We start from the raw sequence: 14,622 nt of genomic DNA on the forward strand, positions 1-14,622 counted from the left end.
TTCTTTTTGCCCGTGGCTCAGAGTGAAGTGCTTGTTTACGGAAGCTTTTTAGATGCGGATATTAATTTTGGACATCAGCTCCGACTAAGGTGTTTTGAAAACGGCTATTCCCGGAAGCCGTTGGTGACTGGCTGTGATTTATTGATTTTTCTGCACAACACCCTCTTGAATTTCTTTCTTTTTTTTTTAAGAAGCAGAAAGATGTTTTTGCATTAGAAAACTTATTTTGCCCTCCAATGGTTTTTCTCTCACTACAACGGTTGTTTGGCTTCCCCCCGAACCTTCCCTGGCGATGTCACCTGCACATTGTCCAAAGTCCTCAGAACTCTGGAGTCAAAGAACATCTCCTGTGGATGCTGTTCGAGAATGGAAGGGTCTAGAACCATGTGAAGGAATTAATGGTGGGTCAAAAACAGGCCTGCACACCATTTTGTGAGGGGAAGAATTTCAACCTTCAACCTACCTACAAGTCACCTGTTCAAATAGAATAGAAGTGAACTCTGAACTGACACAACAGCGGAAGGTCGGTGAAGGAGAAATGTGCAGGGTGAGAGAGCAGATTGTTCAGGAACACGTACTGAGATGTCTATTTTCCAGAGATAAGGGTGGGGTAGGGGTGTTTCCTGTCAATGGGGAGGAGATGCAAGTCACAGGAGGCCAAGGGGCCCCTCCTTGTTCTTCTAAATTACCAGACATCCGAGCATTTCAACATTTGAAAAGGCATTCAATAATTATTATTCCATTTATTTATTTATTTTATATCAGCTTTCGAATTATGGTGTTGGAGACGAATGCTGCAAATACCATGGACAGCCAAAGTTACCAACAAGGTAGTTTTAGAGAAGGAAGGAAGGAAGGAAGGAAGGAAGGAAGGAAGGAAGGAAGGAAGGAAGGAAGGAAGGAAGGAAGGAAGGAAGGAAGGAAGGAAGGAAGGAAGGAAGGAAGGAAGGAAGGAAGGAAGGAAGGAAGGAAGGAAGGAAGGAAGGAAGGAAGGAAGGATGGACCCTGCTGGATCTGACTAATGGTCTTTTGAGTTTGGCATCCTGTCTTACAAAGCAGCCAGCCAGTTCATCTGGATGGCCAACAAGGCCTTTCCCTGAGGTTACCTGCTGGCTCTGGGATTCAGAGGCTTACTGCTTCTGAATAGGGAGGTTTCCTTTAGTCACCGTGTACTCCACCTCCAGCACCTCCTCCGTGCCCTTTCCCCTCTCCCCAGTAGACCTCTGTCGCCTCCCCCCCCCCACTTGCTCTCCTATGAATCCAGTAATCGTGGCTTCCTGCATCAAGAGCAAAGGCGGCAAGATTAGGATGGGGAGCTGGGCTGATCTGTGGCAGAGGAATTATTGCAAGAATCCAGTAGCCCATTTGTGGCAAGGTCAGAAAAGAAGGTTGGTTCTTCTATGCCACTTTTTAAAAGCATATTTTTTTTATTTAGGAAAGAAAAAAGTAAAAGACAACATAATAAATGTATGCACAATATTAGTTATTACATTTCTTCTACATCCACAAGATTAATTAATCAATCAATCAATCAATCAATTAAAACAAAGGCTTGATAACTTTTTCATATTCTAAATTTGAGTTTTATCACACGTTATTTAATGTAACTGTTTTTGCACATCGGATTCATATATTTAGCCTGTCCTACCTAGCTACCTACCTACCTATTAGGTTTTTTTTTATAAAGTATACAAAATAAGATAAAAGTAGAAACACGTATTCACAGATTCCTCCACCCCTCCCCCACTCAGATGATTTTGGAAAGTCAATTGTGATGGTAATCCATATAAAAATGCCACTGTTCGTAATATTCTTCCTGTGGCTTTTTGTTGACCATCGCAGTAAATTTCGGCATGTTCGATAGCTCAGACATTTTATCCACCCATGACGAGACAGTTGGTATCTCCGTAGATTTCCAGATCTTAGCCAATATTAACCTCACTGCGGTGGTGGCGTAGAAGAAGGACGTTCTAGCTTGAGGCTGTAAGACTTCAGGACATTTGCTCAGCAACATATATTCAGGTTTTAAAGGAAACTTAGTTTTAAACACCTCTTCTAAGATGCCATGTACTTCTACCCCAAATTTAGCCCCTTTTCCACATCCCCACCACATATGAAAAAAGGATCCAAGTTTTGTTTTATATTTCTAACAAACATCATTATAACCCTTTGACATTTTGGCTATCACTTTAGGAGCTGCTCCCCAAGAGCAAGCGTCTTTTAATTTCTTTGCTGCAGTCCCCATCTGCAGTGATCTTGGAGCCCAGGAAAATAAAATCTGTCACTACCTCCATTTCTTCCCCAGCTATTTGCCAGGAATTGAGACCTCGCAGCCAGCCTGCTGATGAACTCCTCCCTGCTAACTACCTCCCACCCTGCCTGCTGACTGCCTGCTTAAGGAGCTTTGTCCCGGGCCTGCTAAGGAGCTAGCCAGCCCCCACCCAGCTGCAAGCTGCTCAAGCCACCTAAAGCCATGTGGCAGAGAGGGGCAAGGTGAGGCCCTTTCAAAGCCCATTCTTAGGAATGGGCTTTGCAGCTAGTATACTTACGTTATTTCTCTGTATGAATCCTCATAATTAAAGGGAGTGAACTGTTTCCACACTGCGAACATTTTTAGGGTTTTTCCCCTTTGTGAATCTTTTGGTGTTCAGTGAGGCAGCTACTGTAAGAAAAGCACTTCCTGCATTCTGAGCATTCATAGGGCTTCTCCCCTTTGTGAGATATCTGATGCACATGGAGTTGGCTACCCTGAGAGAAGGTCTTCCCGCACTCCGAGCATTCATAGGGCTTCTCCCCTTTGTGAGATATCTGATGCACATGGAGTTGGCTACCCTGAGAGAAGGTCTTCCCGCACTCCGAGCATTTATAGGGCTTCTCCCCTTTGTGAATCCTTTGGTGTTTAGCGAGGCTGCCATTCCAAGAGAAGCGCTTTCCACGTTCATAGGGCTTTTCCCCTTTGTGAACCCACTGATGCACATTGAGGTGGCTACCCATCGGTGGGAAGCTTCCTCCCGCCCCTGCAATCGGGTGGGCGAGCAGCCGAGACCCACCCCCTCCCCGCCCAGGCAGCACCCTGATCTTCCCCCACCCCTTCCTCCCCCCTGGCCTGCACCCACCTCGGCTGCGCCCCCTTCCCCCAAGAGGCGAGTCCTTCCTCCCTCCCTCCGGCCGGGGAAAAGGGGCTCCGGGACGCTCCTCCCGGGCACGAAGGGCGGCGGATCTCCCGCGCCCCCCAAATCCGCACTTCCTCCCCCCCACCCCCCAAAGACACGCAGGCTCAGCCAGGGGGGCGCGGCCGATCCGCCCCGGGGTTTGCGCGGGGTTTCGGGAGTTGTAGTTCCCTGCAGCAGAAGCCGAGGGGCAGGTGGGAGCGCCCCCCCACCCCACCCATTTGACTCCGGCTCCCCTTAGTTCAGGATCCCTCCTGCGCCCCCGTCCTCCTCCTGCGGCGCCCCGGAGAAGTCGGGAGCGGCCCTCGAAGACGCTGCGGGGTTGGGGCGGATCTGGATTCTGCGTTTCCACCGGCCCGAGCCTTCCAGGAGAACGGAGGAGCCCCTCCGGAGCGAAGCCCGGCGTCTCCTTCCAAATGCTGGCTCTGCCCCCCCCCCGTGATCCCTCCGGGGCTGCTGCGATTGTGCTGATCCAGCCCTGCTGGGCTTGGTGCGTCTCTAATTCCGCACAGGAGCCAAGCGATTCGGCTTCCCGCGGCCATCCCCGGGCCCCGCCTAGCCTGGCGCTTGGCCTGCTCCCGCTGGAGTGCAGAGAGTCCAAGAACTCATTTTAATTTAATTGCATTGGGAGGCGGGTTGCAGGGAGTGACGTGGTGTGATGTGACTTCCAGTGAGTGTGTCTGTCTGATGGCGCTTCTAGTGTCATGTGATTTCCAGGGGCGTGGCAGGGAGGTGTGGCCTGCTGACATCACTTCTGGGGATTCTTGAAGCCTGAAGAATGGCTCAAGGGAACAAAGGTTGAGAACGGGAGGTCTGGGGCAGAGGTGGCCACACTGAGGCTCTCGAGATGTCCGTGGACTACAAATCCCATGAGCCCCTGCCAGCACACAAAACAAAACCTTGGAGCTCTGAGGGATTTCCTGGCTGCACAAGAAAATCTGCAGCCTGCTTAACTCTTTGTTTATTTATTTAAAACCCTTCTATGAGGCCTGTCCACCCGGGGAGGGTCTGCAATGCACGAAACATCAAAAAGTCCAAACATCGACACAATAAAAGCAGCCGTCAGTGTCTTCTATCAGCAATATAATTCAAATCACCTCCCTCTTAAGCGTGAACGCCAGACGGCAAAGTCTCACCCTTTTCTATGCAGTAATTCGCTGATTAAAGGGGTGACAATATACATTTCTCTGCTTACTAAGTACAGTAATATGAGATGAAGGAAAAAAGCCTTGCATCAATCTCAGCATTTATTGATTTTAAGAAGGCTCTTTTGAAAGTGTTTTGGCTTCTCCACAGTCTGAACTCTTGGATGTCGATGTTCCCCCTTTCATGATTGAATAAATGTTGAGCAGGCAGTGAACCGTTTCCACACTTTGAACCTTTTATGGTTTCTCCCCTTTGTGAATCTTTGCATGTCTATTAAGCTTTGCTGTATTAGGAAAGCTCTCACTACAATCGGAGCATTTGTAGGACTTCTCCCCAGTGTGCATCCTCTGATGTAAAGCAAGTCTGTCCTTCTCACCGAAATGCTTCCCGCATTCTGAGCATTCATAGGGCTTCTCCCCTGTGTGAATTCTCTGATGCACATGGAGGTGGTTACCCTGAGAGAAGGTCTTCCCGCACTCTGAGCATTCATAGGGTTTCTCCCCTGTGTGAATTCTCTGATGCACATAGAGGTGGTTACCCTGGGAGAAGGTCTTCCCGCACTCTGAGCATTCATAGGGCTTCACCCCTGTGTGAATCCTTTGATGTTTAGTGAGGCTGCTGCTCCAAGAGAAGCGTTTCCCGCATTCTGAGCATTCATAGGGCTTTTCCCCTTTGTGAACCCTCTGATGCTCATTGAGCTGGCTATTATAAAAGAAGCTCTTCCCGCACTCCAAGCATTTATAGGGCTTCACCCCTGTGTGAATCTTATGATGATGAGTGAGGGTGCCACAGTAAGAGAAGCTCTTCCCACACGCAAAGCATTTATAGGGCTTCTCCCCTCTATGAGTCTTTTGATGCACGTTGAGGTAGCTATTAGAAGAGAAGCTCTTCCCACACTCCAAGCATTTATAGGGCTTCACTCCTGCGTGAGTCTTTTGGTGCACATTGAGGTGGCCATTAGAAGAGAATCTCTTTCCACATTCTGAGCATTCATAAGGCTTCTCCCCTGTGTGAATTCTCTGATGAATATTGAGCTCAGTATTACGAACGAAGCTCTTCCCACATTCTGAGCATTCGTAGGGCTTCTCCCCTGTGTGAATCTTTAGGTGTTGAGTGAGGGTGCCACTGTAAGAGAAGCTCTTTCCGCATTCTGAGCATTCATAGGGCTTCTCCCCTGTGTGACTCCTCTGGTGTAAACTAAGTCTGTCCTTCTCAGCGAAGCTCTTTCCGCATTCTGAGCATTCATAGGGCTTCTCCCCTGTGTGAGTCTTCTGATGCACATTGAGGTGGCTACGCTGAGAGAAGCTCTTCCCACACTCCAAGCATTTATAGGGCTTCTCCCCTGTGTGAATCTTTAGATGATGACTGAGGCTGCCACTCTGAGAGAAGCTCTTCCCACACTCCAAACATTTATGGGGCTTCTCCCCTGTGTGAATCCTTTGGTGTTTAGTGAGGCTGCTCCTGCAAGTGAAGCACTTCCCGCATTCGGAGCATTCATAGGGCTTCTCTCCTGTGTAACTCCTCTGATGCATAGAAAGCTGGAATTTATGAGAAAAGCTCTTCCCACACTCCAAGCATTTATGGGGCTTCTCCCCTGTGTGAATCCTCTTGTGTCGATTAAGTTTGGATTCATGAGAAAAGCTCTTGCTACAATGGGGACATTTGTAGGGGTTCTCCCCAGTTTGGCTCTGTTGATGTGAAGGAAGATGGTCTCTTTGCCTGAAGCTCTTCCCTTGCCCCAGGGAACCATATATTTTCTTGCTTACTTGAATCTTCCAGTCTTTCTTGACACTGGAGACACCGATAACCCCTTCTCCATTGACTGGGCAATTCTTCCTTTCTTTTGCTTTTTGTACTTTGCTCTGGACTGGGGTGTCAGACCTTTTGCTCACCCAGCAGGCCGCAACGTCCTTCCTCCAGTTCGGCCTTTCTTCCCGTTTTATTTTCAGCTGCCTCCAAAGTTCATCTTGATCCCACATTTTTGCCTTCAGATCCTCATCTCCTTCGGAAGACACCCCTCTTGGCTGCCCCTGTGCCTCAGTCTCTGGCCCGTCTCCTGTTGGAAAGAAGAGAGAGAAAACCAGGAAGGGCTCTGGGAAAGGCAGAAGGCTCCGCACAGCCAGTCATTAGCCGATGGGACTTTCCCCGATGAGAAGTCGAGCTCTGAAAAAGGGGAAAGGAAAAGGAGAGGAAGGGAGGTGGGGCCGAGGGAACCAGAAGAGTAGATTGGAGTGAAACCATCGGGAAGGGCTTTGGATTAATCGTGGAGCACTGATTGACAAGCACACAGCCCTTAGTTCAATTCCCAGTATCTCCAGTTGAAAGTTCAGGGGGGTGCACAGAGTAAGGGAGGAAAGGGAGAAGGACATGGGAATGTTCAGCCAGGAGAAGAGGAGGTTGAGAGGGGACAGGATGGCTTTCACAAAGTATTTGAAAGGTTGTCACTTAGAGGAGGGCAGGGAAAGGATCCTGTTGGCAGCAGAGGACAGGACCTGCAGTTACGAATTTAAACTATGTGTAGAATGGTACAGGCTAGATATCAAGAATAAAATTTCACTCAGCAGAGATCAGCAGTGGAATTCCCTCATTTGCAACATGTCCTTATTTATGTATAAGATTTCTATACTGGCTTTATGGGGAACCTCTACATAGCGGTTTAAAAAATAAAACATAACTAAAACAGAAAAGTATTTAAACACAGCTCACTAAAACAGCCCTCCCCCCCCCAAAAAAAAGCATTTGGAGCACCATATGAAGCAGCTTAAAATGGATATTAACAGTACATAAAAACAGAAGTTATAAAACCACCAAAACCTTAATTTGAAATCCTGGGTAGAGCGAAGCATTCTGGCCTGTAGGTCCCAAGAGAACCTCAAGGGGAAGGGCTTTCCACAGGGAAATTGGCACCCCTGAAACCTGCCTGTGGGCATCACCCCCCCCCCAAAAAAAGAAAAAACAAAGAAAAAAAAGAAAGCCAGAGCTTGTAAGAAGCCCAAAATGAACTGAAACTCCATGTTCCCTGTATTGTTTACTCCCTCTTACCTGACAAGGGGACACCTGCACACCATCCTGATTCCTCACAGGTGTTTAGGATCCGCATTTCTCTGGGATGGAGCCGTGCATCAAGGAATGGTCCAGGGACTCCAAGTCCTTCCAGGGGAACAGGAAACACCATGAAGGGATTTTGACTTCCCAAGGAGGTTAATGGGGTGGATACTCTACCTGCCCTTTGTGGGCCTGGGGGAGTTGGGAATGTGTGTATCCGAAGGGCCTACAAGACCTTTGTTTGCAGCTTGATGCAAACACCAGCATTCTTAGGAAACAAGCAGGGAGCTTATTCTGAGATCACCCTGAGGTAAATGCTAACATCAACCAGGAGTAGGTCTTCAATAGGACATGCCTAAGGGAAACTTTCTCTCAGGCAGATTGGCAACAGATAAACAAATTCCTCTGCCCCAAGGTGATGGCCTGGAATGGTGACAGATGCTCTCTCCTGTTCTTTTTTGAGGATAAACGGGGCCAGGATCCTTACCCAGAGAGGCCACGGCCTCGTAATTCTCCTGCATGACTTCCCAGTAGAGGGCTCTTTGGGCCGGATCCAGCAGGGCCCATTCCTCCGGGGTGAAGAACACGGCCACCCCCTCGAAGGACACGGGGGGCCCAGAGGGAGGATGTCCACCTTTCCCCTTCTCTGACGATCCAAGAGTGTTCCCACAAGAAAGCAAAATCCCACAGGGGAGTAAGCATGGAATACATCAGACTGACGGCAAGCAACATTAAACGTGTCTTTTCAGACTCGAGTATCCCAGAAATGAAGCATAATCTGGGAAAGTCACAGGGGTGCCCTCTAAGGACAATACTCCAACTTTTTAAGTAACATAAAACATTCAGGACCTAATCAGTTGGAATTTCAAATAGTGCCCGGAACAGGCAATGAACACAGATTATTCACACTGGGGTGATCCCATCCCAGTATCTCCACCCTGACAGAATCTTGGCTACCCCATTCAGATCCAACTAAAGTTTCCAGGCCAGTCAAGAACCATCATCCCAAAAATCTCCAGGCCAATGAGCAATATAGCCAGGTCTGCTTCTGCAGTCACAAGAGGGGCTCCCCTGGGAAACAGGAATGGGGGAAGGGAGGGCCTGAAGAGGTCACTCCCAAGTTTCCTTGGGGAGGAGTGAGGTCTGGTGATGCTCGGAGGGGGCCTGGCAGAAGGAGGCCCCCAGGAACATTTGCAGCAAGGCACGGGGCCCCTGAGTGTGTGGGGGGGAAAGCTTGAGCTGAGGCCTACCAGGTGCTCCACTCCTCAGAGTCGTGACAGAGAAGGTCACAACCTCACCCAAGGACACAGCAGAGATCCTTCCCTTTTCTTTCCCTGAAAGAGCCCCAAATTATTCTCCCCCTCCTCCAGTCCAGTCAGGGAGGAAAAGCCCACAAGAGACCCCCTTTCCCAGTACTGCTCTCTCCTCCTCACCGGACAAGGGGGGACCTGCACACCTTCCCGACCTCTCACAGCTCTGGAGGAAGCGCAATTCTCCTGGATGGTGCGGCGAATCCAGGAATGGTCCAGGAACCCCAAGGCCTTTCGGAGGAAGAGAAAACACCATGAAGGGATGTAAAGTTTCCAAGAGCTTTTACGGTATCAAGAATTCCCCCAGACTTTAGAAAGGAGGGGATCCTACAAAATCTTTGAAAATGAGAAAAAGCTATGCACTGTGCTGGAAAAAAAAAAACATTATTATGAAAACATTAGAAGATATTACTCAGGGAAAAAGGCTCAGGTAAACTAGCAGACAGAATTCAAGAAAAACTCTAAGGAACAAACACTACGGTACGAACTCTGAGGTAAAAATTATTAAGAGGCAGCTTGGCAAAGTGGTTAAGAATGGCAGCTTCTAATCTGGCGAGCCGGGTTTGATTCCCCTTCGTCCACATGCAGCCAGCTGGGTGACCTTGGGCTAGTCACAGCCCTGGCAGTAGTGTTCTGATATCAACAATTTTCACAATACCAATAATTCCCCCAGACTTTGGGAAGGAGGGGATCGTACAAAATCTTTGAAAATGGGCAAAAGTCATGCCTCGTGATGAAAACAAAACAAACAAAAACCCAAAGCCAACAGTATTACGAAGCTGTTAGCAGATGTTATTCAGGAGAAACGCTGAGGTAAACTAGCAGACAGTATTGAAGAGAAATTCTAAGGCACAAACTTGGAGGGAAGAACTCTGAGGTAAAAACTATTAAGAGACAGTTTGGCATAGTGGTTAAGAACGGGAGCTTTTAATGTGGTGAGCAGGGCTTGATTCCCCTTCCTCCACAGGCAGCCAGTTGAGTGACCTTGGGCAAGTCACAGCCCTGACAGTACTGTTCTGGCAGGGTGGTTCTCTCAGAGCTCTCTCAGTCCCATGTACCTCACAGGGTGCCTTTTAGGGGGGGAGGAAAGGAAGGCTGCATTGCGACTCCTTCAGGTAGTGAAAGCGGGGTATAAAACCTAAATATTTTTCATGAGTGGTGGGAAGTTAGGTCTTTATCAAGACATGGCTTTACACCATATAAACGCATTCCTCTGCTACCACTCAGTTACCTGCTGGACCTGTCAAACCCTACAGGTCGTGCAATCCTAACCAGGTCTCCTCAGATCCCTACTCAAAGGGGCTTCCTCCAGGAAGGTGCTCTCAGGCAAACACTGTGTAATGTCTCAGTATGCTCGGATACAGATTCATGATAAAAAGGCCAAGATCCGTACCCAGGGAGGCTGCCGTCTCATAATTCTCCCGCATGACTTCCCAGTAGAGAGCTGATTGGGCCGGATCCAGCAGAGCCCATTCCTCCCGCGTGAAGAACACGGCCACCTCCTCAAAGGACACGGGGGGCCCTGAGGGAGGATTTCCCCACGTCATCTTCTCTGACGGCCCCTGAGGATTCACACAAGAAAACAGAATCCTCAGGCAAGACACAGGAAGGAAAAACAGAAAAGTCAATCTAAAAAACACTCAATGTGTCTTTTCAGACTCCAAAGAACAACCCAGAAGCCATATATACTCTGGGAAAATGAGGAGGTTGCCATCTTGGAACGATGCCTCAAGCGCTACGGATCGAGGGGAGCATGCCTAGCTGGGCTTCAATTCAGTCCAGTTGGCTTCACACTTGCCTGGGATTCAGGAGGAGCAGAAAAAGACCGACTGTTCCCTTCCCTATAATAACATTCTAACTCTTCTCTCTCCAAGATCCAGCCGTTAAGAGCAGGGGCTTCCAATCTGGCGAGCTGGGTTCGATTCCCCATTCCTCCACATCCAGCAAGCTGGGTGACCTTGGGCCAGTCACAGTCCTGTTAGTTCTGTTCTCACAGAGCAATCCTGTCAGAGCTCTCGGCCTCAGCAACTCATGGGGGAGAGGAAGGAAAGGTGAATGTAACCTGCTTTGAGACTCTTTTGGGCAGTGAAAAGCAGGGAATCAAACTAACGCTTCTTCATACCAAAAATGGGTCTGTGTAACAGAGCAAGTATTCAGTCTCGGCCCTCCCTCCCATAATGCCGTAAAATCTGCTCCATTTGAGCTGATAAGCCCAGTTGGTGATTCTGGCCCTGCCACTCCCTCAGGCTGGCCTACCTCACAAGGCTGTCATTGTCAGGACAATATGGAGGAGAGCGGAACTATGTGGTATGGCGTTTGGGGTTTTCATTGGGGAGAACTGTAGGGTTAGACTCTGTGCTTGCTTCTCAGGGCTTCTGCAGCTGCAAATGTATGTGGCATGGAAAAGGGAGCATCGGAGCATTACCTGCATTTTTAAATCTATCAACGCTTTGCAGCTGCCAAATTTCAAGAAAAAAAACCCTGGGTCTAAAAAAGCCACGGAAAGGAAGTGACAAGATTTACCACCCGTGCAGCTCAAGGTCCAGCTCAAGGATTTTAGGACTTTGTGTTTACGGGGCGGGGGGGGGGGCAAACTGAGGGTCTCCAGATGTCCCTGGACTACAGTTCCTATGAGCCCCGGCCAGCGGCACATGGGAACTGTAATCCACGGCCATCTGCAGAGCCCCAGTTTGTCCACCCCTGCTGTCGTGGTTAGGAGAGGCGGCAGCCTCGGATCTTCTCTAAAAATAAGCGCCTGAACCCCATCAGTGGAAAGTTCCCCCTCCTGCAATCGGGTGGGCGAGCAGCTTCCCCCCTGCCCCAAGACCCCCCTCCTGGAGCCGCCGCCCCCTTCCCCCTCCCCGTCCAGGCAGCACCCTGATCTCCCCCCAGCCCTTCCTCCCCCCTCGCCTGCACCCACCTCGGCTGCGCGCCCCAGAGGCGATTCCTCCCTCCGGCCGGCCGGGGAAAAGGGGCTCCGGGACGATCCTCCCGGGCACAAAGGTCGGCGGATCTCCCCCTCCCGTCCCCGCCTCTCTGGATCCCCCCCCAAGAGACGCAGGCTCAGCTCCGCCCCTGCGTTTGCGCGGCATTTTGGGAGTTGTAGTTCCCTGCAGCAGAAGCCAAGGGGCAGATGTTTGGGGAAGGAGCATCCCCCCCCCCCGAGGGTATTCCGGCTCTCCTTCCTTCGGGATTCTTCCTGCGCCTCCAGGCAGCCTCTCCTGTGGCGGGCAACTTGGCATGGGCAGGTGCCTTTCAAGAGAATCGAGGAGCCTATCTGGAGTAAACCTAAGGTCTGGGTTCAAGTCCGGCATCTTATTGCAAATACTGGGTCCCTCCCCAGGGGTAGTCAAACTGTGGCCCTCCAGATGTCCATGGACTACAATTCCCACGAGCCCCTGCCAGCAAACACGGTTACAGATGAGCTTTCCAGAGCCCTGTCTTCAGAGATGTGAATGAAAATCCGACTGGAGACTCTTCTTAGGGGGAGATTACATGGCAACCAATTCCTCCTGGTTCTGCATTGAACCTCATTTCCCTCCTTCCTGTGAATTAGGCCACAGGCACAAAAATGGCACCCAGCCTTAATCCACACGGGGTAGTCACAGTACACAGGTGTCCACCCTGCTCCTTCTGTCTCCATTTTTTCACTGCTGATAAAATGTTTTGTGCCCACATGCCTCTTTCATGGTTGCTGAGCTGGATTTTTGTATACTGTTGTTTACTACCCAAAGGAGTCTCAAAGTGGCTTACAAATACCTTTTCCCTTTGTCTCCCCACAATAGACAACCTATGAGGGATGTGGGGCTGTGAGAGGTCTGAGAGAACTGGGAATGGGCCACAGTCACCCAGCAGGCCTCAAGTGTCTCAAAGCATTATCCAATCACCTTCCCTTCCTTACCCCATAGTAGACTCCCTGTGAGGGAGGTGGGGTAGAGAGCCTCACTTGGAAGCTGGCAACCCTAAGAGGAGGTCTCTCTGTGCACAGCAGGCTTGACCTTAATCAGGTTTTTTAAAATGGCTTTTATTTACCAGGGGATTCTTGAAAAACTCACTTCAGTTCCTAGGTCTCTCCAGCCATTTACTTGTTCACTATTTACAGATTCAGGCTGTAAATATTATTTTAGATCTTTTTGTACTGACCAGACTCGCAGGACTGATGCTGGTCTGCCTTCCTGTGCCCCAGAATACAAATAGTTGCTGATAAGTGCTGCCCATAGCCCATAGCCCAGGAGGAACACACACAGACCACTCCCTCCCAACTGCAGTCTGCAGGCCTCTACCATTTAGATCGCTGCGCATCTCTAGATTATAATGATCAGCTCTGCAGGCAAAAATAGCTCCATTGAAGGCCGGACTCTGAGGCATTGAATGATTTTGACATCCCACCTTCAAACCTCCAGGAATGTTTCCAACCCAGGGCTGGCCAATCTCCAGGCGGGGCCTGGAGAGCTCTTGGAATTACAGCTCATCTGCAGAGTGTAAAGATCACCTCCCCAGGCAGAAAGGACTGCTTTAGAGTTTGGACAGGGTTGCTGTGGAGAAGAAACAGCAGCGGCGTCTGCCAGAGTGGTATTTTAAGAGAGAAGGGGCTTTTCTATGGTCTCCCTGAAGTTAAAAATATAAACATAAATAAAAATAAATAAATAATTGTTGCATTTCCAGAGCAGTCCTCCACCGGGAAGGTGGAAGGCTGCAGACAGGGATGCCAATTCCAGAAAATTCCTGGAGATTCCTGGACATTGGGGGGCGTACCTGGGAAGAAATCTCAGTGGGGAAGGGACCGACAGGCCCCACCTGGAGGTTGGCACTGTAGGGAAATCTCTGGGGCCTGATTGGAGCCTCTAAGAGTCCAGGAGGGAGGGGGTGGGAGAGCTCTGCTCTGGAATCAGCCCCTCCCCTCTGTGGGTCGACAGTTTAACTGTCATTCTTCCTTCTCTTTGCCTCTCTCTCTTGTGTTTTCTTTTATTGTTGTGAAGTTAACGCGAAGAAATTTACATGTAACTATGTATTAAACTCAGCTTCAGCTTTCTTAATATAAATACTTATTTATATTATTATATATTATATATAAATATTATATTAAAATAAACAGAACGTGTCCAGAGGAGGGCAACAAAGATGGTGAGGGGTTTGGAGACCAAGACGTATGAGGAAAGCTTGGGGGTGCTTGGTCTGTTTAGCCTGGAGAGGAGACAACTGAGAGGGGATCTGATAACCATCTTCAAGTATTTCAAAGGCTGACATGTAGAGGATGGAGCAGAGTTGTTCTCTCTTGCCCCGGAGGGACGGACCAGAACCAATGGTATGAAATTAATTCAAAAGAAATTCCGTCTAAACATCCGGAAGAAGTTCCTGACAGTCAGAGTAGTTTCTCAGTGAAAGAGGCTTCCTTGGGAGGTGGTGACTTCTCCATCTTTGTAGATTTTTAAGCAGAGGCTGGATAGCCATCTGACGGAGAGGCTGATTCTGTGAAGGCTCAAGGGGGTGGCAGGTGACAGTGGATGAGTGATAGGATTGGGAGTGTCCCGCATAGTGCAGGGGGTTGGACTAGATGACCCAGGAGGTCCCTTCCAACTCTATGATTCTATACTCAACCACGATGAAGAAACTTCAAACACTGCTACATTAAAAGAAGAAGAGGGAATATCCTGCATCTAGTGAAAGCTGTGATGTTGTACCAAGGGAAGAGACAGGCTGTCCACATTTAACAGGCACCCCTGCACCTGGGAACTGAACCAGCGCAGCTGGGAGGGCACAGAAGAGTGGGCTGGAGAAGAAATGGGAAAGGGCATAGATTCAGATGAGTAGCCGACTTTAAGAGCGGAGCATAAGTGAGGGAAGCTCATGTTAACTTAATTGCATTGGGGGGGTTGCAGGGGGTGACGTGGTATGATGTCACTTCCAGTGAGTGTGTGTCTGATGGCGCTTCTGGTGTCATGTGATTTCCA

General features: G+C 49.4%; 1 protein-coding gene across 5 annotated transcripts in view; it reads right to left on the reverse strand.

Moving 5' to 3' along the window:
- Positions 1-1,512: 1,512 nt before the first annotated feature.
- The window catches only part of LOC143834228 (uncharacterized), a 36,003-nt gene continuing 22,893 nt past the window's right edge, over positions 1,513-14,622 (reverse strand). For 2 of the 5 annotated variants that reach the window (XM_077330872.1, XM_077330873.1), the window contains exons 3-7: positions 10,065-10,170; positions 8,795-8,902; positions 7,849-8,007; positions 7,359-7,466; positions 4,116-6,372 (exon numbers count right to left, since the gene is read on the reverse strand). In XM_077330872.1, coding sequence (XP_077186987.1) covers positions 4,553-6,372; positions 7,359-7,466; positions 7,849-8,007; positions 8,795-8,902; positions 10,065-10,170 — 2,301 coding nt within the window. In that variant the 3' untranslated portion in view covers positions 4,116-4,552. Of the gene's footprint in view, positions 2,833-4,004; positions 4,010-4,115; positions 6,373-7,358; positions 7,467-7,848; positions 8,008-8,794; positions 8,903-10,064; positions 10,234-11,591; positions 11,697-14,622 lie in introns of those variants that run through there. The other 3 variants (XM_077330874.1, XM_077330870.1, XM_077330871.1) reach the window with 3 other exon arrangements.

Source organism: Paroedura picta, chromosome 3 (assembly GCF_049243985.1).
Source record: "Paroedura picta isolate Pp20150507F chromosome 3, Ppicta_v3.0, whole genome shotgun sequence".
NCBI classification, from domain to species: domain Eukaryota; kingdom Metazoa; phylum Chordata; class Lepidosauria; order Squamata; family Gekkonidae; genus Paroedura; species Paroedura picta.